Source organism: Crassostrea angulata, chromosome 3 (assembly GCF_025612915.1).
Source record: "Crassostrea angulata isolate pt1a10 chromosome 3, ASM2561291v2, whole genome shotgun sequence".
Taxonomy (NCBI): Eukaryota; Metazoa; Mollusca; class Bivalvia; order Ostreida; family Ostreidae; genus Magallana; species Magallana angulata.
The window spans coordinates 19416991-19442530 of record NC_069113.1 but is presented as its reverse complement, the minus strand read 5'-3'; the positions used below and the strand labels follow the sequence as shown (position 1 = coordinate 19442530).

The 25540-nt window shown below is 31.9% G+C and overlaps 1 protein-coding gene and 1 pseudogene across 1 annotated transcript; both read left to right on the top strand.

Moving 5' to 3' along the window:
- Positions 1 to 1402: 1402 nt before the first annotated feature.
- Positions 1403 to 15294, top strand: LOC128175792 (uncharacterized; annotated as a pseudogene).
- A 1862-nt stretch (positions 15295 to 17156) lies between these two features.
- On the top strand, positions 17157 to 25166 carry LOC128177518 (angiopoietin-2-like). Its single transcript, XM_052844245.1, has 11 exons — positions 17157 to 17281; positions 17988 to 18119; positions 18205 to 18347; positions 19362 to 19458; positions 19564 to 19734; positions 19889 to 20026; positions 23675 to 23806; positions 23905 to 24044; positions 24400 to 24496; positions 24590 to 24760; positions 24919 to 25166. Exons 1-11 carry the CDS (start codon positions 17209 to 17211, stop codon positions 25164 to 25166), a joined length of 1542 nt encoding a protein of 513 aa, XP_052700205.1. The 5' UTR covers positions 17157 to 17208.
- The last annotated feature ends 374 nt before the right edge of the window (positions 25167 to 25540 follow it).

The window sequence follows — 25540 nt, the reverse complement described above, 5'->3', positions numbered from 1 at the left end:
TTCGGAGCCTTTCGTTGAGCGATTGTCACGTATTTGAAACTTTACGTTTATTTTAAACAAAATAATGTTATTGTCACATAGAACGTAAATGAAAATGAAAATATATAATAAAGATAATTTTAAAATACTCAAAAACTCATACATGTATGTGTTTGAATTAAACTTCTCTATAAAATGTTTTATTAAATTCGGATTTCAACACTCTGGTTTTTCCTATTTATATGTGACTATCATAGTAACATGTGATTTTGTACAAACAGCTTAACCAATAATTATAATGAATTGGTATTAAACACACATATCTGAATGTAAGTTTTGTTCAAAACTGTGATTTACCCACTTAAAAAAAGAAGCCGGATAGATGCGTTTAAAAATAATTTATCACAAGCAAAGTAGCTTAGTAGAATTTTAAGAATTCGTAAAATACGTTCTGTATAAGGAATATTCCTTAATCGGGGCGATTTTTAAATTGTAGTCCATCGAAAAGAGTATTTTTACCAAAATAGGGTTAGCGTTTTACTTCACGTCCTGTGTTATTATGTCCTGTGTTATTATGAAAATATTAACCCTGGGTTGTTGTAGAAGACTTGGTCGTCACTAAAGAATGGATCTTTCTGCGTGTGTGTAGTAGAAGAATTACCTCTTAGAAAATTATTTTTTACTGGTTCGGGATTTATGACGTAACTGGATGATAATGAGTCCAATATTTCCCTTCCCCTTTTCTGGAGGAGACAAATGAAAGATTTTCATTATAGAGATTACACTTGTTTTTCTTACCACTTTAAATGAGCTACTTTGAAAACATAAAGCTAATAGATCTAGTTTATTCGAGTTAATTTTAATTAAATTAAGTTTCCTACCCTGCATACACGATTGAAGATTTCTTACTGAACAATGCAATTATTCGACAAACCTTAGCTTACCATATAATATATTATCTTTAACAATGATAGATTATTAAACGATTCAAATGCACGGAACCATGTTGGTGACATATGTTTAATTTGAAGGACACCAATTAAAGGAAGTAAATGTATCCGTCGGCCGCCAAATAATCATTTAGAGGCCACCACATATTTTAAATAGCTTTACCCTCTCCGCCTTTAAATAAAGGGAAAAAAACACGCAAAAAATAAACAAAAAATCCAATAATTAAGTGGACAGTTATGTATAATGTTTTATTTAATGTATAACATGTTGACGGTTTGTTATAGTCATTTTTTTTCATTTAAGAAAAAGATTAATAAGGATATTACTTTTTAAAAACCAGTCAATAATTTGACATCAATTTCAAATGTAAAAGATATTCCATTTCATTATAATTACATACTTCACGAAAATATCAATACACAACAATATATAAAGCAGGCCGTTGACCTTTTTTGGTCGACAACAATTAACAATGTGGACACTGGTTGTTATCACGATGGTCGTGTTGGGTGTTGATGCCAAGGGAATCAAACTTCACCTGTCAGGTAGATTTAAGTAAAGATCTTAAGTTGAAAAGTTCCCTATGTTTTTTTTTTAAATAGATGCTATATATTGCCTTTGTCAGGATTGAGTGCACAAATGTACATGGCATAGTCACAATTTTGATCAAAATTATTTTTCCGTTTGGAATGATTAAAATGCTTCAGCAAGGTGTTTCTGATAGTTAATTTTGTCATTTGTCGAGTTATAAGCGAGATACAAAGCTCAAAATTCTTTGGGAGTAAACAAAGCGCAGGTTATGTCGTTTTTGTTGAAATTCCGAATGTTGGAAAAAAAAACCCCAGTTTTAAACCTAAATGAATGTGGTAAACACAAGGAACTGTTTTTCTATGTTCAAAACGAATTAGCAAAGAGAAAAATATGCTGGAAAAAACTTTTACCAGCATATTAATCCAATGGAAACAAAAACATGACACAAGTCTTGTTTACATAACAAATTATGAGCTTTGTATCTTGCCTCTAATTCGACGACAAACACTCAAATTTTGGCTGATCATTTAAAATGCAATACTAAAGCATTGCAAACAATAAAAAAAGAATAAAATTTGACCAAAATCGCGACATAACCCTTTAAAATCTACAACTGCATTCTTTTATAGAATAAATCATACGCATTTTGCTTCGATCTTTAGTAACGCTCAACATGATCAAGCGACACATTTACCTTTTTTCAACATAAATTTGGATCCTTGTTGCTAAATTTTCAGATGAGATGAAAGTCCATGTTAGAGAAATCTGACTGGGACCACAAGGACACAGCTCTGTCCATTCACGGTCCAATGACTCTAGATATCCAATCCAGCTTTAAACTGAAGGAGGGACAAGTCTTCCTAAAATCACGTATGAACAATTCAAAACTATATTTATTTAAAACGGCAGGTCTCTACTTTTATTTGAATTTCAATATTGTTGAATTGTTTTAGGGATTCATAACAGACACAAGGACTGTGCAAATATAAAGAAACACAGACCGTTGAGTAGAGATGGAGTGTACACAATTTACCCAACCCCAGAGACAAACAAGACAGTGTTCTGTGACATGACCACTGATGGAGGGGGGTGGACGGTGAGTAGTCAGTAAATAAATGACTCAGACCCAATTATTCTGGTATAAAGACTCATTTACTTACTTCTTCTATAGAAAATTCTTTACTGTTACTAAAATTTCTACCTGATAAAATAAGTGTTAAGTGCAGGAGAATTTAGCAGAATTTAACTGTAAAATAAATATAACATGTTACTTTTGTAAATGTCGTTTGAATCACTAATTTCCCTCTATGCCCATCCATCATCTTAACGATTACCGATATAGACTATTCAATTAATAATTTCAAATTTTTGTTTCGGCTACGAAATGCAGTTTGTTAATTTTTCACCTTAAGAAACAACTAAGTAGTCAATAACGAAATAATGTCATTTATCAATGACGAATCAAAAACTTACACAAATTAACTACATCACAAACCAAACAGAGAGATCCCCCGACAAAGTCAACTTATTCATAAAATGTTTCATTGAACAGGTACTGTGGAATGTCCCTTATAAGTTAAAAAAACTGAGCAAATGTAAAATATATACAAAAAATAGTAAACAACAATAGCAGGTTGATCTCCCTTAATATAAAGATGCAAAAAATTAAAATGGCATATACAAAGCTCTGCCGTAAATCCAATGCCTGTTGGATTCCCGCCACCCAATGCAGAAATGTAGACATCGTTTAGAATCGCAAACGTTCTAATTATTATGATTAAATAATAATTAAAAAAAAAAAAACACAACAAAAATAATTCCACCACGTACATATTGATGTTAATATTTTTGAACTGATAGGTAATTCAAAGGAGAATAGACGGGGAAACAAACTTCTACAGAAACTGGAAAGATTACAAAAAAGGATTTGGTCACGCTGAACATGAGTACTGGTTGGGTAGGTGCAACTTAATGTACCATTCTGATATACATGTAGTATGCGCGATAGAAGAATTAGTAAGAGTTATACGGTTTTAAAATTCTAAAAGTTTTGCATTTCCAGGGAATGACGCCATTCATGAATTAACAAAAGATAAGAAACAGATTCTTAGAATTGACTTGATGAAATTTTCGAGAAAGAAAGGTCATGCGACATATTCGTCATTTTTTGTTGATAACGAGGCTAACAAGTACAGACTGACGCTCGGAAGTTTTAACGGAACCAAAGGTTTAGGTATGTTGACTGTTTGTCCCTTATATAAAACCATAAAAATGAAATAAGACGACTTGCTGTTGCACGTTATGGCGAATTGACAAATAAAATGCAACGTGCTGATATAATTTGTAAACAATTAAATGTTCAGCATAATATTAATTTTTCTTTCAAATCAAGGCGATAGTTTGAGCGGGCAAAGCAACAACATGTACTTCAGTACTATGAATAGTGATAATGACAACAAGAAAGGAAACTGTGCAGAGATCTACAAAACTGCAGGATGGTTCAATAACTGTTTCAGTACCAATCTGAATGGTGAGTACCTAAAAGACTCACGTGCCGATGCAAAGAAATTAAGCTGGTACTATTGGGGAAACACTTGGAGGTCGCTGAAGTCGGCAAAAATGGTGATACGGCCAATGTAAACAATTGAAAAATAAAAACAAAATGAATCTACATTCTGTTTTGTTTGTCATGTATCAATTCTATCAGTAAATAATTTTTAATAAATAGTAGATTATTTCCGAGAAAAAATGCGAGGGCTATTTGAAACAGTTACAGTACATGTACTCCGTTCTAATTTTACGCCTGATTAAACTAACCATTTGTCAAAATGTTAATGTCATCCAGACGATTGAATTGATATGAAATAACAACATTTGAACATACATGTAGCGATATATAAAGAAACCACCTTTTTGGACCCATCTTAAGGAACTGAGAATATAAAGAAAGTCCCGAAATGAAATTTCAAACATCGGGACCTATACTAAATATCATTAGCTAATGACAATTACTGGGGGACAAAAACTGGAAAACTCATCTTCCCAAATCAAGAGTTTCTGATCCGCTTCACTTTACATACACATTTAAACCCTAGACTTGGGAAGATGGGAAAGCTTAGATCACTTATAAGTGAGAAATCAATCGCAGCAGTGAAATTCATCATTGACAGATGGAATAGTAACGGTAAACCAGATAGCAAAAATAGTATTCATTCCACCGGGTAGCGTTTTAAAGATTTTAAAAGAATATTAAGCGGACAGGAAGGTTTCTTTCCCCCCACATTTCGAATGATGAACAAAATCCAAAGCGATTGCAAATTTGTAAATAAAAACTACTGAATGTTTATGAAAAGTGTGACAGAAGACATCTACATAAAATTATTACAGGGGATCTTGGTTCCATTTTTATAAACCTGAAAAAAACCTGGAAAATAAAATATGCCTCACTAAACAAAGCAACCTACAATTGAAAAACTGGGGAAAGCAACATTAAAGGTTCTTCGCATAATTGCCTTTAATTGTGATGGTTGAGTTGCTCAGATCTCCAAAAAAGGCCGAATGTGTTACAGAAGTTATATTCATGAAATATTATAGGATGTAAAAAATATTACAAGATCAGAAGACCGAAGTCAGAAACGATAGGGATCTACCTTTTACAGGTAAGCTAGCGCTGTAACCATCATAAAACACAGAAGCAGATTTCTAAAACATTGGTTTATATTTCTGAATCGATTAATTAAATAGGAAGGCACACTGGTGTACTGGAATTGTGCTGGAGTGGGGTCTTAATTTAGAACTGTGAATCTAGAGGCATGGTATAACTCAATGACTGTGCCTGAACTACTGTAATTTCAATTTTGAGGTGAGAATTTTCAAGAAACATTGGTACTGTTTTGTAGCAATCGTATCTTTTCGGGCCTTTCTGACAAGTCCGGAAAACATATCCGAAGCTGTTTTCCGAGTTTGAAGATATTTAAGATAAAGCTAGCTTTTTATCATTATATTTAAAATAACTTTGCGTTATAAGACCTACTGTTACTTTTTGACATTTCATTTCAAAACTTCATGTGAAAATGATAAAACAAAATTCAAGTGGTACAGTTTATCTGCAGTAGTACTGTATTCCCAGAATCCCCTACTATGGAGTCGAGCATGCGTATTCCAGTAAAAAAGACTAATGTAGTTGCTAGCGCTCGAGAGCGCTAGCAATAATTAGTGCTCCTGCACACACTGCAAAGTACACACATGACTATTTGCTTGAAAAAGAAATGCAATAAGATAAAAATAAATTACCATGTGACTTTTTTCTATAACCGAAATAAAAAATATTCGGAAGCTTTTTTCACTTCAGTTCCAGACTACATTTGGCGGTTTTTTTAGTGTCAGGGCAGGACAGGGGCTCATTCCAAAGCATGATAAAAAAAAACAACTTAATAAGTGGGTCAAAGTTAAGGGTGATATTATGTTAAAAGAATATTTATAAAATAAGAGTGGATTGTACATATTTTACCAACTAAAGGAAAGGTCTTACTATTTAACAGGTCTAGGCAACCTCCGTTTTTGGAGGATAGCTCAATTTCAAGATGGCTGCTGATTTTTACCATATATGGAAAGTCACTTTGCATTGTGGGTGAAATTATCCTCCATTTTTGGAGGATAGCATGGGTATATTTCAAAGGCTTCGTGCATATCTTTAATGAGAAAATGCAAGCACCAGACCATATGGGAATTAAAGTTAAGGAAATAAACTAATGATTGTATGCGGCGATTTGAAATTCTATGTATAGTATTTTCACAATATGCTTTGAAAGTGTGTACTTCCTGTGTTTAGTTTTACAAATGACATAGACTATTTACATCTGTTTCATTTAATAAAAATCACAAACTAGTGATGTTTATTCCTCATTAAAACATTAATGAGTTCATTCACATTTAGAGACACATAATAGATATCTTGATCTGCTATATTGTATATGTACAAAGTAAATGTTTGCATATACCTTAGGAACTTTGTAGCTCTTATTCTAATTAATTCACAGGTTATTAAGTGTCATTTAAATTTAATCCCTTCACACAAAAAGATATTTTTAAATTTTATAAATCAAAATGATTCCATTTATAGATATTAATTATCCTGAATATTGAAAAAAAATGTGAGAGTCTTCACATAAGATATTTTTCTTTAAAATCAGCCCTGCAATTTTTAAACTTAAATATTTATTAAATATTATCAATAAATATACTTACTAATAGCTAAATAAGGTGATATTTTTATTGTCTAATAATTATATTTTATTCATAGTTAACTCCCTTTGTAAAAACAGAGTTAATTGCCCTTCATCTGAAAAGATCCACCAGGGGGCGCAAACATCTATCCTCCAATTTTGGAGGATAAAATCTATCTTCCAAAAACGGAGGTTGCCTAGACCTGTTTAAGAAGGCTCGAAAGTCGTGCCACTTTTAGATTTAATCTCCTTCAAAAGAAGAGCTCTACATTAAGGTATAAGACTATAATCAAATTTCAAAGCTGAAATATTTGGACTTTTTCTTTATCAAATGTTCGTTTATGGCCAAAAATATCATATCCATTGTCAAAATTTAGAACATTTCTGATGGTTAGTTTATTGACTACCCACCCTCCTTAATCGATAGCCCTCGTATCTATTATCAACCATGATTCTCGAATGTAATGAACTATAAGGAATATGCACAGATATAAATATTTTTCTTGTGTGGGCATGGTCACGATTTGGTCAAAAATTATTTTTCCGATTGTTGCGTCCTTGAAGCCGTCTTAAATTCTTAGGTCTAGGTGGGTGAATATGAGCCTTTATTGCTGTCACAAGATTTAGTCTTTGCTTTTTAGATAAAATAGATAGTTTTACGAAGTTTGTTTAATAGTAAAAACTAATTACCGTTTGGTTTCTTTTAAGACAAACTGGAAATGCCATTTAATGTGTAAACGTCGAGTAGATACGGATAGCGTAAATATTTCCGGATTTACTCCAGTATACGAAGTTCATATTTTAAATAATAAATCAATACGGCGATATTGGTTTATGAATTGATTAAAGATGTTTTAATAAAGTTTAGTTAGTTGATTGATCTTTAATTTTAGCTGTTGTTCATAGAGAATAACTTTAGATTCTTTATGAATATTAATTTTCATACAAAGTTATGACGTAAAATATGATGTGCGTCATGGTATAAAAAGGAACGCACGGAGTGCGCGTTGTCAGAGGCCAGAATTAATTAGAAGAAAGTACCAGAGAATCAGATTATCGTACCTGCACCGAGAGAAGGTATGAATATGTAGAATTATAAATTTATGTATTTGTGCGGATTAATGTAGGAGAAATGTAGAAAATTCATAGTAAGAATGTAAAACTAAAGAATATTGAAATAATTTATTAGTTTATCAGTTTAGGAAATATGTAGAATTTAGTCGGTGCATCCCTGGACTCTGACCCCGGGGAAATTTATTTCTCCCGGTTTTCTCTAATTATGTGTTTTTAAAAGTTTAGATAAAGTTTTAGATTTGCCTTGTCTTTAGTAAGGCGCAGAAATTGCTTTGCGTAAAATTGGCTAAATTAGTGCAATTTAGTCAGGTTGCACCTTCCAAGTTTACCCGGTGTGCACCGAGTCTTTATATGGGTGAAGTTATGCATGGCACTACCCGAATCTCGTATTTGTATTGATTATATTATATGAACGTTGAATAATTAGATAAGTCGGTTGGCGGTAAAGCTGTTGTAGTACAAGAACTTTATATAGATAAAATTGCAGAATTTAGCACCCGTAGCACCGGACTAGATGGAGCATCAATTGCAGAAGTTTTAGTTTAGCACCACGCAACCGGGTTCGGTGCAGAACCGAGCACCGACTATATAGAATTAGCACCGACGGGAGTCAGCACCGACCTTCTGGATTGAGTTTGTGTTAATAAAATTCTAAGAACTTTACCTATTATGTGATTCTTTTATTCATTGTATTAAAGGTACCTTCGAACCCAATATTGTAACGTGCCTCAAAGGTACCGCCTGTAATATTCAGGTTATTTTATAAAGCGAGAGCGCGAAAACATTACACGATTTTAATACTTACAATGCCCCAGAAAGGCATTTTTAATAGTCAACCGAAATTTGAGTGTTATTTTTTGAGTTATAAGCGAGTTACAGAGCTTGAAATTCTTCGCTATGTAAACAAGGTGTTTGTTTACATTTTGAACGTGGAAGAAAAAAATTCAGTTTTAAACCTAAAACGAATCTGTTAAACGTTAAAAACTGTTTATCTATGCTTAAAATAAGTAAAAAGATAGAGAACAAAGCTGGAAACAGAATTTTTACTGGTATATTGAACCTTTGTAAACAAAAACAGGGCACGAGCATTGTTTACATGACAAAGAATTGTGAGCTCTGAATCTTGCTTATAATTCTACGAAAGAGTCTTAAAGTTTATTTGATCATTAGAAATGCATTTCTAAAGCATTGAAAATGATAAAACATCAAAATAGAATTTGACCAAAATCGTGACCATGCCCCTTTAAATTGGAGGTATGCTTTAAAATACTTAATTAAATTCTTAGCATCTCAAAAAATAACACATTTGAAAGCGGAACGTTTTCTATAGAAAGTCGAGTGTTACTAAAACGCTGATTGGAACGGAAACGGAAATTTATCAAGATAAATTTTCGAATAGAGTATTTCCTAGACAGAAACAATGTTCGTTGTACAAGTTGTTCATATTTGACGAAATTTTATGAATAGTTGGTTGTTTTGTTTGTAATATATTCTTTTGAATTTCTTTAAATATTATAACAATGCATTTAGCTTTGTGATGCACGGAACGGAAATATAAATAAACATACTACATGCATTATATTGTGATCATTATGTAGTCTGTTTGACTTGAAATAAACTATTTAAACAAATGATAAAGATTTGCCACTCATTTATCGCGAGCAAATTGTATATGCATATTTATGTTAAAGATATGGGAATAAGTAAAAACAAGATGCCCTTTGGCCTCATTGCTCACCTGAATGATAGCCATGATAAAGCAGCTTAATGCAGTCAAAATACAAAATACCTGGACAATGTAGTATAATACAAGTAGATACTGTATAAATTAAAAATCATTTCCCCCTAGATATTTTTTTGTTTAATACATGTATCACTAGACCCTTTTCTAATCGGATGATTTTTATAGACATAGCACATGTTAAGCATTGCAGTTCTCAAAAAGGTCCTAAACCATTGTTTATATATGGGATATAAACCTTCATCAAACTCTGAACGTTACATAAAGATCTTTAAAAAATGTCCCTAAATATTCCGATATACATTTTTGCCCCCCCCCCTCCACGATGTGACCCCATCCTACCCCCGTACACTTCTTTGGTTCTTAATTACTTGGATAGGTTAGTAGAATATTGAGAGCCCTTGGTTGAGCGGTTGTCAAGTTTTTGAAACTTTACGTCCATTATAAACAAAGTAATGTTATTGTCACATATAACGTAAATAAAAAAGAATATATTAAAAAGATAATTTAAAAATACCCAATAACTCACGTGTGTTTGAATTAAACTTCTCGATATATTATTTATTAAAATAGTTCATAAAACTTCTGGTTTTTCATATTTTCATGCGACTATTATAGTAACATGCAATTGCTATACATACATACATCATAAACTTGAGATAATCATCAAAAGGATCAATTTTTGTACAAACAGTTAATCCAATAATTATAATAAATTGATATTTAGCACATATATCTAAATGCATGTTTTGTTCAAAACTGTGAAATAAAAAGAGGCCTGAGATGCTATAAAAATAAATTATCAGAGGCAAGGCAAAATACGTACTGTACACGAATTATTGCTAAAATGGAGCGATTTTTAAATTGTAGTCCATCAAAAAAGAGTATTTTTACCAAATAGGGTTAACGTTGTACTTCACGTCCTGTGTAACTACGGAAAGATTAACAAGGGTTGTTGCATGTAAAATACTTGGTTGGCTCCAAAAAATAAGCGGTCTTTGCATCTTGTTACGTGTGTGTGTTGAAGAAAAATTACCTCGTGAAAAAATATTCTTCACTGTTTTGTGTTTATGACGTAACAGTATGATAACGAGTCCAATAGTTCCTTTCATACCTTTTGTGGAAGGGACAAATGACAGATATTCACAAAATATATTACAGGATGTTTTTAAACCATTTTAACTTACTTACATTGGCAGCACGAATGCACCTGTTGTTCAGCCGTTCGTTTGTAAGCTTTTTTACGCTGAAAACATAAAGCTAACATGATTATTTTGATATTACTATTCATCTATACCTTCTATTATTTCCTCTACTTTTCAATATTAGTGACCTTTACAGCATTATAAAGTTAGTCCGTAATAATCATGCCACATGTATAATGATAATGGAGATAACTAATATTACATAGGCGATTTTCCTGTTGTTCAATCCATATTCACTTATATACTTAATTATATGTATATTTTTGGATAAAATAACCATGCTACATTTGAAGATGAGATGAAGTCCATGTTGGAGAAATCTGACTGGGACCACAAGGACACAGCTCTGTCCATTCACGGTCCAATGACTCTAGATATCCTATCCAGCTTCAAACTGAAGAAGGGAGAAGTCTTCTTAAAATCAAGGGTTGTTGTCAAAGACTTGGTTGGCTCCAAAAAATAAGCGGTCTTTGCATCTTGTTACGTGTGTGTGTTGAAGAAAAATTACCTCGTGAAAAAATATTCTTCACTGTTTTGTGTTTATGACGTAACAGTATGATAACGAGTCCAATAGTTCCTTTCATACCTTTTGTGGAAGGGACAAATGACAGATATTCACAAAATATATTACAGGATGTTTTTAAACCATTTTAACTTACTTACATTGGCAGCACGAATGCACCTGTTGTTCAGCCGTTCGTTTGTAAGCTTTTTTACGCTGAAAACATAAAGCTAACATGATTATTTTGATATTACTATTCATCTATACCTTCTATTATTTCCTCTACTTTTCAATATTAGTGACCTTTACAGCATTATAAAGTTAGTCCGTAATAATCATGCCACATGTATAATGATAATGGAGATAACTAATATTACATAGGCGATTTTCCTGTTGTTCAATCCATATTCACTTATATACTTAATTATATGTATATTTTTGGATAAAATAACCATGCTACATTTGAAGATGAGATGAAGTCCATGTTGGAGAAATCTGACTGGGACCACAAGGACACAGCTCTGTCCATTCACGGTCCAATGACTCTAGATATCCTATCCAGCTTCAAACTGAAGAAGGGAGAAGTCTTCTTAAAATCACGTACAAACATTTTCAAAAAAAAAAGGAAAGAAATTAAGTGAGAATTAGATTATCATAACAATTTTATTCTCCAGTTTTCTTTTAAATTTTCATCTTTTTTAAACGTTTAAGGGGTAAGCAGGCCCAAGGACTGTGCTCAGATTAAGAAACACAGGCCGTTAAGTAGAGATGGAGTGTACACAATTTACCCAACCCCGGGAACAAACAAGACAGTGTTCTGTGACATGACAACTGAGGGAGGTGGAAGGACCGTGAGCATTCAGTAAAACTTGGGACAAAATTAGATGAATCAAAGCCAATAATTTTGGACTCGTTTATTCTTAAATGATACTTTTTCTACTGTAAAATTTATGTTTTGTTTCTGCATGGTAATTTTGCAGGAACAAACTATAAAAAAACCTGACACGGTATTTTTGTGAAATATTGTTTAAATAACTAATCTAGAAATCGTAAAAAAAATTGCAAAAGTAACGATTTTTAAATTTAAAAAAACCCACCAATACACAAATAATTCCAACACATCTCGATGTTGACTGTATTTCATTAAAATCGTTGTACTGGTAGGTTATACAAAGGGTTTGGTAACGCTGAACACGAGCACTGGTTGGGTAGGTTCAACTAGATGTACTGTCCTCATATACATGTCTTATATAAGGAATAAGGAATCATTCTTTGAGTATTATGAGGTGATAATTTCGATCAAATCCAATAAAGCTCTTTGGGCTTTATAATAAATTTGATCACGCCCCGACCGAAATTATCACCTCATAATATTCAAAGGATGATTCTTTATTACTTATATTTATATAATATTAAGCCATCGTACGATTAAATAATTAAATATAAATAAGCAACCCCGCTTACACCTCAATTTAGTGTCATTTGTATTATGGGTTATATAGTACAAAATCGATACGTAGTGTTATCACAGACAAAGACACTGGAAAATGTAAATATAAATGAATAGTACGGTGTAATGATTATGAATGTTTTGTTGTTACAGGAAATGACGCCATTCATGAATTAACAAAAGATAAGAAACAAATTCTAAGAATTGATTTGGTGAAATTTTCAAAAGAAAAAGCCCACGCAATATATTTGTTTTTTTTTCGTTGGTAACGAGGCTAGCAAGTACAGACTGACGCTTGGAAGTTTCAACGGAACCAAAGGTTTAGGTATGTTGAATGTAAATGCTTGCTATTTATAAACTATAAAAATGAAATCATACGACTTGCCGTTGCACATTATCGCTAGTTAACGAATAAAACTGAATGTGCTGATACATGTATTAATTTTAAACAACTTAACGCAACACATTTTCTTTTAAATTTAGGCGATAGTTTGAGAAGGTCTAGCAACAACATGTACTTCAGTACTACAGATAATGATAATGACAATTACAAAAGCAACTGTGCAGAGGTCTACAAAACTGCAGGATGGTTTAACGATTGTTTTCATGCCAATCTAAATGGACCGATTCGAAAAGACTCCCGCAATGATGCAAAGGAATTATGTTGGTACGACTGGGGATCCACGTGGAGCTCACTGAAGTCGGCTAAAATGATGATACGACCATTGCAATGTGAACAATTGAAAAACATTGTATTAAAACGAACAAATCTTTTCAGTGTTTGTCTTATGTTGATTCTTAATGATACACAATTTATGAGAAAAAGAAGTGCAATTTTATTAACATTTTGTATTAATATGGGTCATTGGCCACGAATTTAGGTATCCCTGAAACTGTGATTTTCACTTCATCCGCGAAAATTGATGCCATTGAATATTAATGAAACCACAGTGTTTTATAGAAAATAGGGCGATTACCAAACTTTGTTGCGACAAAGTTGGATCATTTTTATAGTTTTTTACGAGATTACATCCTTAATTACTCGTAAGAAAAAGATTAAAATTTAAAATGATTAAAAATAATTAAAAAATACCCTTCACTTGTGTTACTAATCTAATGATGAAGACGTGGCAGGTAAACTTTATTTTGTGTTTTCCTCCTCACAAGTTTTAAGTACTTGTACACTTATTATTTTCAGGACAATCACTAAACAATTAATTAATTTTTATGAAGAATTGAAATTAAGATTAATCATTTAGGACAAGGCCCATAAAAGTTGCAGAAATGATAATCATTGCAAATTCATACAAGAAGGTTAGTTAGTAAGTGTTAAGCACATGCTATATGTATGTATTACTACGCGGCGCAGCCAATACCGTTTTTCGGTTATGCTATAAGACACGCCCATTTTGTGACTCTCAGCATTTATGAAATTATTCAAGAAAATTGGAACCATTCTTTACGTATTATGAGGGGATAATTTCGGTCGGGGCGTGGTCAAATCCAAATAAGCTCTTCGGGCTTTATGATAGATTTGGCCACGCCCCAACCGGAATTATCACATCATAATATTCAAAGAATGAAATCTTATTACTTATATTTATATTATTTTCAATTTGAACACTTTAAAACATTATTTTAAAACCACTATTTTCTTATGTAGCACATGCAATGTATAACTACGCGGCGAAGCCAATACCGTTTCTCGGTTATGCTATAAGACAGGCCCATTTTGTGTCACTCATGTTTTATGAAGTTATTTGGCTTTAATGTTTAAAATTGATTCGTAATGTTATCACAGACAAAGACAGTTGAAAATATAAATATATGGCTATAGGGTTCAAAATTGATTCGTATTATAATCACGGACAAAGACATTTAAAAACGTAAATATATCATTTTATATTGAAATGTCCCTTTTATTGTTATTTAAGAGAAAAATGCCTTCAGAAGTTTTACTGTATTAAACCCTCTGTCTTCAAATTAATTCAACTATTGTCAACACAAAATGTAAAAAAAAAATGTGCAATTTAGGTAAATATATTTGGAATGTAAAGGTTATTTCATGTGAAGATGGTGCTTTTTTATGTAAAGGTGCTTTTTTATGTGAAGATAGTGCTTTATTTATGAGGATGGTGGTTTTTAATGTGAAGATGGTGCTTTATTATAAGTAGATAGTGCTTTTTTATATGAAGATGGTGCTTTTTTTTAATATGAAGATTGTTCATATGAAAAAGTTCCATCACATAAAAAAGCACCATCTACATATAATAAAGCACCATCTTCACATGAAATATCCACATAAGGCAGCGTTCCATAGTAATCTGTAAATAAAGAATAAATACTGGTTTTGCTGAGTTTAGTGCATAAAATAGAGAAACGCCTGTAATAGTCAATGTTTAAAATTTTTCTAAATAATCTTTATTCGGACTATGTGTTCGTTGTTAAAAAAACATTTTATATAAGGCAAATACCAAAAACTATCTAAATTCTTTTTTCTTTTTTACTTCAACCTAATACATTTAATCCATGTATTTTTCCTTTCAAATTCAGGCGATAGTCTAAGACATTCTAACAACGCGTACTTTAATACTAAGGATAAAGATAATGACAGCGACAAAAGAAACTGTGCATAAATCAACAAAACAGCAGGTTGGTTTAACGCTGGGTGTTTCAATACCAATTTGAATGGGGAGTACCGAAAAGACTCCCAGAATAATAGCAGAGAATTAACTTGGTTCCATTGGGGAAACATGTGGAGGTCGCTGAAGTCTGCTAAAATGATGATACGGCCAATGTAAACAGACTCGTCGAGTAAAGTGGATAAAGAATAAAACTAAGCAATGATATAGTAATATGTTATTGTTTGTCTGGTTTCGATTGGAATCAGTATGAAATGTATTTCATTTAATGACAATACATGTACAACCAACTCTTTTTTAATTGATAAAAAATATATATCATGTTAAAATTAAAATAAAATAATTAACTTTCTACAACAAACAATTGAATTTTTAATTTACTCACTACACATAGAAATGTATTAATCTAGTATTAAATTTTTTTAAATATTGATCACATTCATGAGAAAATGAGTTTTCGTAAAAATTGAAATCTCCTAGTGGACTATTCGGAGCCTTTGGTTGAGCGATTGTCAAGAATTTGAAATTTTACGTCTTTTTTAAACAAAATAATGTTATTGTCACATAGAACGTAAATGAAAATGAATATATATAATAAAGATAATTTTAAAATACTCAAAAACTCTTACATGTATGTGTTTGAATTAAACTTCTATATAAAATTTTTATAACAATCAGTTTACAACACTCTGGTTTTTCTTATTTCGTGTGACTATCATAGTAACATGTGATTTTGTACAAACAGCTTATTCAATAATTATAATGAATTCGTATTAAACACACATATCTGAATGTAAGTTTTGTTCAAAACTGTGATTTACTTACTTAAAAAAAGCAGCCTGATAGATCCGTTTAAAAATAATTTCTCACAAGCAAAGTAGCTTTGTAGAATATTAAGAATACGTAAAATACATTCTGTATAAGGAATATTGCTAAATTTTTAAATTGTAGTCCATCGAAAAGAGTGTTTTTACCAAAATAGGATTAACGTTTTACTTCACATCCTATGTAATTATGAAAATATTAACCCTGGGTTGTTGTAGAAGACTTGGTCGTCACTAAAGAATGGATCTTTCTGCGTGTGTGTAGTAGAAGAATTACCTCTTACAAAATCATTTTTTACTGGTTCGGGATTTATGACGTAACTGCATGATAATGAGTCCAATATTTCCCTTCCCCTTTTCTGGAGGAGACAAATGAAAGATTTTCATTATAGAGATTACACTGTGTTTTTCTTACCATTTTAAATGAGCTACTTTGGCAGCACAATTGCGTTGGTTGTTCATTCATTCGTTAGAAAACTTTTGCGTTGAAAACATAAAGCTAATAGATCTAGTTTGTTCGAGTTAATTTTAATTAAATTAAGTTTCCTACCCTGCATACACGATTGAAGATTTTTTACTGAACAATACAATTATTCGACAAACCTTAGCTTACCATATAATATATTATCTTTAACAATGATAGATTATTAAACGATTCAAATGCACGGAACCACGTTGGTGACATATGTTTAATTTGAAGGACACCAATTAAAGGAAGTAAATGTTTCTGTCAGCCGCCAAATAATCATTTAGAGGCCACCACATATTTTAAATAGCTTTACCCTCTCCGCCTTTAAATGAAGGGGAAAAACACGCAAAAAAATAAACAAAAAATCCAATAATTAAGTGGACAGTTATGTAAAATGTTTTATTTATTGTATAACATGTTGACGGTTTGTTATAGTCATTTTTTTTTTCCTGTAAAAAAAGATTAATAAGGATATTAAAAAAGTCAATAGTTTGATATCATTTTCAAATGTACAAGATATTCTATTTCATTATAATTACATACTTCAAGAAAATATCAATACACAACAATATATAAAGCAGGTCGTTGACTGTTCTTGGTCGACAACAATTCACAATGTGGACACTGGTTGTTATCACGATGGTCATGTGGGGTGTTGATGCCAAGGGAATCAAACTTCACCTGTCAGGTAGATTTAAATAAAGATTATCTTAAGTTGAAAATTTCCCGATGTTTTTTTTTCCAAATAGATGCTATATATTGACTTTGTCAGGATTGAGTTCACAAATTTACAGGGCATGGTCACGATTTTGATCAAAATTATTTTTCCGTTTGGAATGATTAAAAGGCTTCAGCAATTTTGTCATTTGTCGAGTTATAAGCGAGATATAAAGCTCAAAATTCTTTGGTGAGTAAACAAAGCGCAGGTTATGTCGTGTTTTTTTTTTGAAATTCCGAATGTTGAAAAAAACACACCCCAGTTTTAAACCTAAATGAATGTGGTAAACACAAAGAACTGTTTATCTATGTTCAAAACGAATTAGCAGAGAGAAAAAATATGCTGGAAAAAACTTTTACCAGCATATTTTTCAAATGGAAACAAAAACATGACACATGTCTTGTTTACATAACAAATTGTGAGCTCTGTATCTTGCCTCTAACTCGACGACAAACACTCAAATTTTGGCTGATCATTTAAAATGCATTACTAAAGCATTGTAAACAAGAATAAAATTTGACCAAAATCGCGACATAACCCTTTAAAATCTACAACTGCATTCTTTTACAGAATAATTCATACGAATTTTGCTTCGATCTTTAGTAAAGCTCAACATGATCGAGCGACATTTACCTTTTTTCAACATAAATTTGGATCCATGTTGCTAAATTTTCAGATGAGATGAAGTCCATGTTAGAGAAATCTGACTGGGACCACCAGGACACAGCTCTGTCCATTCACGGTCCAATGACTCTAGATATCCAATCCAGCTTTAAACTTAAGAAGGGACAAGTCTTCTTAAAATCACGTATGAACAATTCAAAACTATATTTATTTAAAACGGCAGGTCTCTACTTTTTATTTTGAATTTCAATATTGTTGAATTGTTTTAGGGATTCATAGCAGACACAAGGACTGTGCACACATCAAGAAACACAGGCCGTTGAGTAGAGATGGAGTGTACATAATTTACCCAACCCCGGAGACAAACAAGACTGTGTTCTGTGACATGACCACTGATGGAGGGGGGTGGACGGTGAGTAGTCAGTATATACATGACTCAGACCCAATTATTCAGGGCTGCATTTTACAAAAGAACTTACGACAAAGTCTTAAATATTTATAGCCTCGTAAAATGATCTTTAAGGAGCAAAATTGACATAAAACCATTTGTTTACAAATATTTCAATTCGCATAATTATATTTTCCAGTCATAAGAATAATTCATTGATTAGTTGATGATTAAATAGCATTCATTAATTTGGTCGTAAGTCATCAGTTATTTTGTAAACCGCAGCCCTGGTATAAAGACTCATTTACTTACTTCTATAGAAAATTCTTTACTGTTACTTAAATTTCTACCTGATAAAATAAGTGTTAGGTGCAGGAGAATTTGGCAGAATTTAACTGTAAAATAAATATAACATGTTACTTTTGTAAATGTCGTTTGAATAACTAATTTCCCTTTATGCCCATCCATCATCTTAACGATTACCGATATAGACTATTCAATTAATAATCTTTTATATTAATAATTTTTCTTTCGGCTACGAAATGCAGTTTGTTAATTTTTCACCTTAAGAAACAACTAAGTAGTCATTGACGAAATAACATGTCATTTATCAATGACGAATCAAAAACCTACACAATTTAACTACATCACAAACCAAACAAAGAGATTCCCCGACAAAGTCAATACTCCAACTTATTAAAATGTTTCATTGAACAGGTACTGTGGAATGTCCCTTAAAAGTTAAAAAAAACTTAGCAAATTTTGAGATCACCAGGTAAAATATATACAAAAAATAGTAAACAACAATAGCAGGGTGATCTCCCTTAATATAAACATGCAAAAAATTAAAATGGGATATACAAAGTTCTGCCGTAAATCCAATACCTGTTGGATTCCCGCCACCCAATGCAGAAATCTAGACATCGTTTAAAATCGCAAACGTTCTAATTATTATGATTAAATAATAATTTAAAAAAAAAACAAAATAAAAATTATTCCACCACGTACATATTGATGTTAATATTTTTGAACTGATAGGTAATTCAAAGGAGAATAGACGGGGAAACAAACTTCTACAGAAACTGGAAAGATTACAGAAAAGGATTTGGTCACGCTGAACATGAGTACTGGTTGGGTAGGTACAACTTGATGTACCGTTCTCATATACATGTAGTATGCGCGATAGAAGAATTAATAAGAGTTATACGGTTTAAAAATTCTGAAAATTTTGCATTTCCAGGGAATGACGCCATTCATGAATTAACAAAAGATAAGAAACAGATTCTTAGAATTGACTTGATGCAATTTTCGAGAAAGAAAGGTCATGCGACATATTCGTCATTTTTTGTTGATAACGAGGCTAACAAGTACAGACTGACGCTCGGAAGTTTTAACGGAACCAAAGGTTTAGGTATGTTGACTGTTTGTCCCTTATATAAAACCATAAAAATGAAATAAGACGACTTGCTGTTGCACATTATGGCGAATTGACAAATAAAATGCAACGTGCTGATATAATTTGTAAACAACTAAATGTTCAGCATAATATTTTCTTTCAAATCAAGGCGATAGTTTGAGCGGGCAAAGCAACAACATGTACTTCAGTACTATGAATAGTGATAATGACAACCGCAAAGGAAACTGTGCAGAGATCTACAAAACTGCAGGATGGTTCAATAGCTGTTTCAGTACCAATCTGAATGGTGAGTACCTAAAAGACTCACGTGCCGATGCAAAGAAATTAAGCTGGTACTATTGGGGAAACACTTGGAGGTCGCTGAAGTCCGCAAAAATGATGATACGGCCAATGTAAACAATTGAAAAATTAAAACAAAATGAATCTACATTGTTTTGTTTGTCTTGTATCAATTCTATCAGTAAATAATTTTAAATAAATAGTAGATGATTTCCGAGAAAAACTGCGAGGCCTATTTATGAAACAGTTACACTACATGTACTCCGTTCTAATTTTACGCCTGATTAAACTAACTATTTGTCAAAACGTTAATGTCATCCAGACGATTGAATTGATATGAAATAACATTTGAACATACATGTAGCGATATATAAAGGAACCACCTTTTTGGACCCATCTTAAGGAACTGAGAATATAAAGAAAGTCCCGAAATGAAATTTCAAACATCGGGACCTATACCAAATATCATTAGCTAAAAAAAATTACTGGGGGGAAAAATCTGGAAAACTCATCTTCCTAAGTCAAGAGTTTCTGATCCGCTTCACTTTACATACACATTTAAACCCTAGACTTGGGAAGATGAGAAAGCTTAGATCACTTATCAGTGAGAAATCAATCGCAGCAGTGAAATTCATCATTGACAGATGGAATAGTAACGGTAAATTTTATCTAGAAAGAAACAATGTTCGTTGTACAAGTTGTTCATATTTGACGAAATTTTATGAATAGTTGGTTGTTTTGTTTATAATATATTCTTTTGAATTTCTCTAAAATATAACAATGCATTTCGCTTTGTGATGCACGGAACGGAAATATAAATAAACATACTACATGGATTATATTGTGATCATTATGTAGTTTGTTTGACTTGAAATAAACTATTTAAACAAGTGATAAAGATGTGCCACTCATTTATCGCGAGCAAATGGTATATGCATATTTATGTTAAAAATATGGGAATAAATAAAAACAAGAGGCCCTTGGGCCTCATTGCTCACTTGAAGAATAATAGCCATGATAAATGCAGCTTAATGCAGTCAAAATACAAACTATCTGGACAATGTAGTATAATACAAGTAGATACTGTATAAATTAAAAACCATTTTCCCATTGGATTTTTTTTATGTTTATTACATGTATCACTAGACCCTTTTCTAATAGGATGATTTTTATAGGCATGGAACATGTTGAGTATTGCAGTTCTCAAAAAGGTCCTAAACAATTGTTTATATATGGGATATAAACCTTCATCAAACTCTGAACGTTACATTTGTGAGGCCCAAGAATCGTCCATGGGACCAAAGTCTAAATAATTTTAAATAATCATCACTATGTCACATATTGCATATAAGTAAATATACATATATATTAACATTTCAGTTTTTATGCATAATTAAAATGTTTTTCTTAGTAAAATTGGATCCTCAACCTACTCCTTAAGAGTTTGATTTTAATACATTTGAATCTAAATTATCTGAGGTTGCTATCCCTAAAATTACAGCTTTTATTGGCAAATAGTTTTTGTTTTAGAAAAAGATCTTTAAAACTTTTCCCTATATATTCCTATATATATTTTTGCCCCCCCCCACCCCTCTACGTTGTGACCCCATCCTACCCCCGTACACTTCTTTGGTTCTTAATTACTTGGATAGGTTAGTAGAATATCGAGAGCCCTTGGTTGAGCGGTTGTCAAGTTTTTGAAACTTTACGTCCGTTATAAACAAAATAATGTTATTGTCACATACAACGTAAATAAAAATGAATATATTATAAAGATAATTTAAAAATACCCAATAACTCATGTGTGTTTGAATTAAACTTCTCTATAAATTATTTATTAAAATAGTTCATAAAAACTTCTGGTTTTTCATATTTTCATGTGACTATTATAGTAACATGCAATTGCTATACGAACATTCATCCTTGCAAAATTGTAAAAAACAGAAACTTCTACTGAGATAATAATTTTGTTCAAAACTGTGAAATAAAAAGAGGCCCGAGATACTATAAAAATAAATTATCAGAGGCAAGGCCAAATACGTACTGTACATGAATTATTGCTAAAATGGAGCGATTTTTAAAATGTAGTCCATCAAAACAGAGTATTTTTACCAAGATAGGGTTAACGTTGTACTTCACGTCCTGTGTAACTACGGAAAGATTAACAAGGGTTGTTGCATGTAAAATACTTGGTTGGCTCCAAAAAATAAGCGGTCTTTGCATCTTTTTACGTGTGTGTGTTGAAGAAAAATTACCTCGTGAAAAAATATTCTTCATGGTTTTGTGTTTATGACGTAACAGCATGATAATGAGTCCAATAGTTCCTTTCCTACCTTTTGTGGAAGGGACAAATGACAGATACTTACTATATATATTACAGGATGTTTTTAAACCATTTTTAACTTACTTACATTGGCAACACGAATGCACCTGTTGTTCAGTCGTTCGTTTGTAAACTTTTTACATTGAAAACATAAAGCTTACATATCTAGTTGGTAGGAGTAAATTAAATACAAGAAAGTTTCCTACCCTGCATACATGATCGAAGATTTCTTATTGAACAATACAATTATTCGACAAACCTTAGATAACCATAGAATACCTGGTATATTATCTAAACGTAAAATATATTATCTTAAACGATGATACATGTAGATTATTAAACAATTCAAATGTACGGAACCCCGTTGGTGACGCATGTTTTATCTGATGAACGCCAATTCAACTAAGTATCTGTCCAAGAAATAAACGGACAGTTTTTTATCATGCTTTATATAATTTAAAACATGTAAATAAGAATAAGGATATAACTGTTTAAAAACCAGTCAATAAATTGGTATCATCAGACATTTTAAATAGCTTAAAAGAGAGAAAGAAAAAAATGAACAAAAAATTCTTAAGCGAACAGCTATCTATCATTTATAACATGCAAATAAGAATAAGGATATAATAAAATCAGTCAATAATTTGGTATCATTTTCAAATGTACAAGATATTCCATTTCATTATAATTACATACTTCAAGAATACATCAATGCATAACAGTATATAAAGCAGACTGTTGACTGTTCTTGGTCGACAATAATTCACAATGTGGACACTTGTTGTTATCACGATGGCCTTGTGGGGTGTTGATGCCAAGGGAATCAAATTTCACCTCTCAGGTAATTAAACATGTAGATTGTTTTCAGTTGACAATTTCCCTTTACTTAATACTGATCTTAAATATGGAAAAATGTCTTAATAGTGAAAGCCCACCCCTAGCTTATTGAGAGTTAATATCTCATTAAATGATTATTAACTATGTGTCTATAGTAACTACTTTATAGAAGGTATTAGAAGCTCATCAAAAACAAATGATTTTGATTTAGAGTTAATTTAAATAACGGACAGATTAATGACCAACTATAAAACTGGATACATTATTTTGATATTACTTTTTCTCTATACTTTCTATTACTTTCTTTACTATTCAATATGAGTGACCTTAATGACATTAAATTAGTCCTTAATAATTATGTTATGATGATAATGGAGAGAACTAATATAGACTATGTTTGCCTGTTGTTCAATCCATATTCACCCACATGTATATAATTTTATGTACATTTTTAGAAAAAAATATTTTCAAAAAATAATAATGCTACATCTGCAGATGAGATGAAGTCCATGTTAGAGAAATCCGACTGGGACCACAAGGACACAGCTCTGTCCATTCACGGTCCAATGACTCTGGATATCCAATCCAGCTTTAAACTGAAGAAGGGACAAGTCTTCCTTAAATCACGTATAAAATTTTTCAAAAAGATAGAAATTGACAATTATATAGCAATCCTATTCACCAGCTTTCTTTAAATTTTTCATCTTATTGAAATGTTAATGGAGTTCATAGCAGACACAAGGACTGTGCACATATAAAGAAACACAAACCGTTAAGTAGAGACGGAGTGTACACAAATTACCCAACTCCGACGACAAAAAAGACAGCGTTCTGTGACATGAGCACTGATGGAGGGGGATGGACGGTGAGTAATCGGTTCCATTGAGGACAAAATTTAAAGATTTACACCCAACTATTTTAGAATTACTTATCTACTGTTTTTTCGCAAAATTCCCAACTGTTATGTTTATTCTACCAGTCCCTTAAAGATATATATTTTGTGTATGGGATTTTAAGCAGAAATAAACTATGAAATAAAACTAACACGGTATTCTGTGTGAAACGTTATTTTGAAAAATACTAGTATGCAGAAATTCAGATATCGTTAAAAATGCAAACGTTAAACTTCATGATTAAATAAAAAAAAAATAAACAAATAATTTTTCCATATCTCGATGTTGTCTGTATTTCAATTATAACTCAATTCTTTGTACCGGTAGGTAATACAAAGGAGAATAGACGGGGAAACAAACTTCTTCAGAAAGTGGAAAGTTTACAAAAATGGGTTTGGTCATCCTGATCATGAGTACTGGTTGGGTAGGTAAAAAGAAATGAACAATGCTCATTTGTCATGCATGATAGAAACGATAATGTGTTATATGTAGTTGTTTTCAAATTTTGTTATTGCAGGAAACGACGCCATTCATGAACTAACAAAAGATAGGAAACAAATTCTTCAAATTGATTTAATGAAATTTTCGAGAGAGAAAGGTCATGCAATGTATTCGTCATTTTTTGTTGATAACGAGGCTAACAAGTACAAGCTGAAGCTTGGAAGTTTCAACGGAACCAAAGGTGTAGGTATGTTAAATGTAAATGTTTGTTCCTTATAAACCATAAAAATGAAAAAAAAGACGACTTGCTGTTGCACATTATGATAAGTTGACATATAAAATGCAACGTGCTGATTTAATTTTTAACAACTTAACGTTCAGCAGCATATTATCTATCAAATTCAGGTGATAGTTTGGGAGTGTCTAACAACAACATGTACTCCAGTACTATGGATAATGATAATGACACCGGAAAAGGCAACTGTGCAGAGGCTTACAAAACTGCAGGGTGGTTCAACAGTTGTTTTCGTGCCAATCTGAATGGGCCGTACACAAAAGACTCGAACCAGGATGCAAAGGAATTATTTTGGTACAACTGGGGATCCACATGGAGATCGCTTAAGTCGGTTAAAATGATGATACGACCAATGTGAACAATGAAAAACACTGTATTAAAACGAACAAATCTGTTCAGCGCTTGTCTTATGTTAATTATGATACACAATTTATGAGAAAAGAAGATATTACCATCCACGTTCATTTAAGCATTGAATGCTTATTTTTAAATGTCGTCGGTCCTATGACACACCAATGCGGTGCAAACAAATTGAATACCGCGCAAACGAACGCGCGTTATTCAATTTGTCTAAAGGAGATCAATAAAGTTTTTTTTTTTTAAAAAGCCACGACTTTCGAGCCTACTTAATATTCTTAGAAACTCCGTTATTTATATATTTGATGCCAAAGGTCTGGTCAGAAAAACGTTTTATAAATTCATATGTGACGTCATCAACGTGATGGCAAAAGT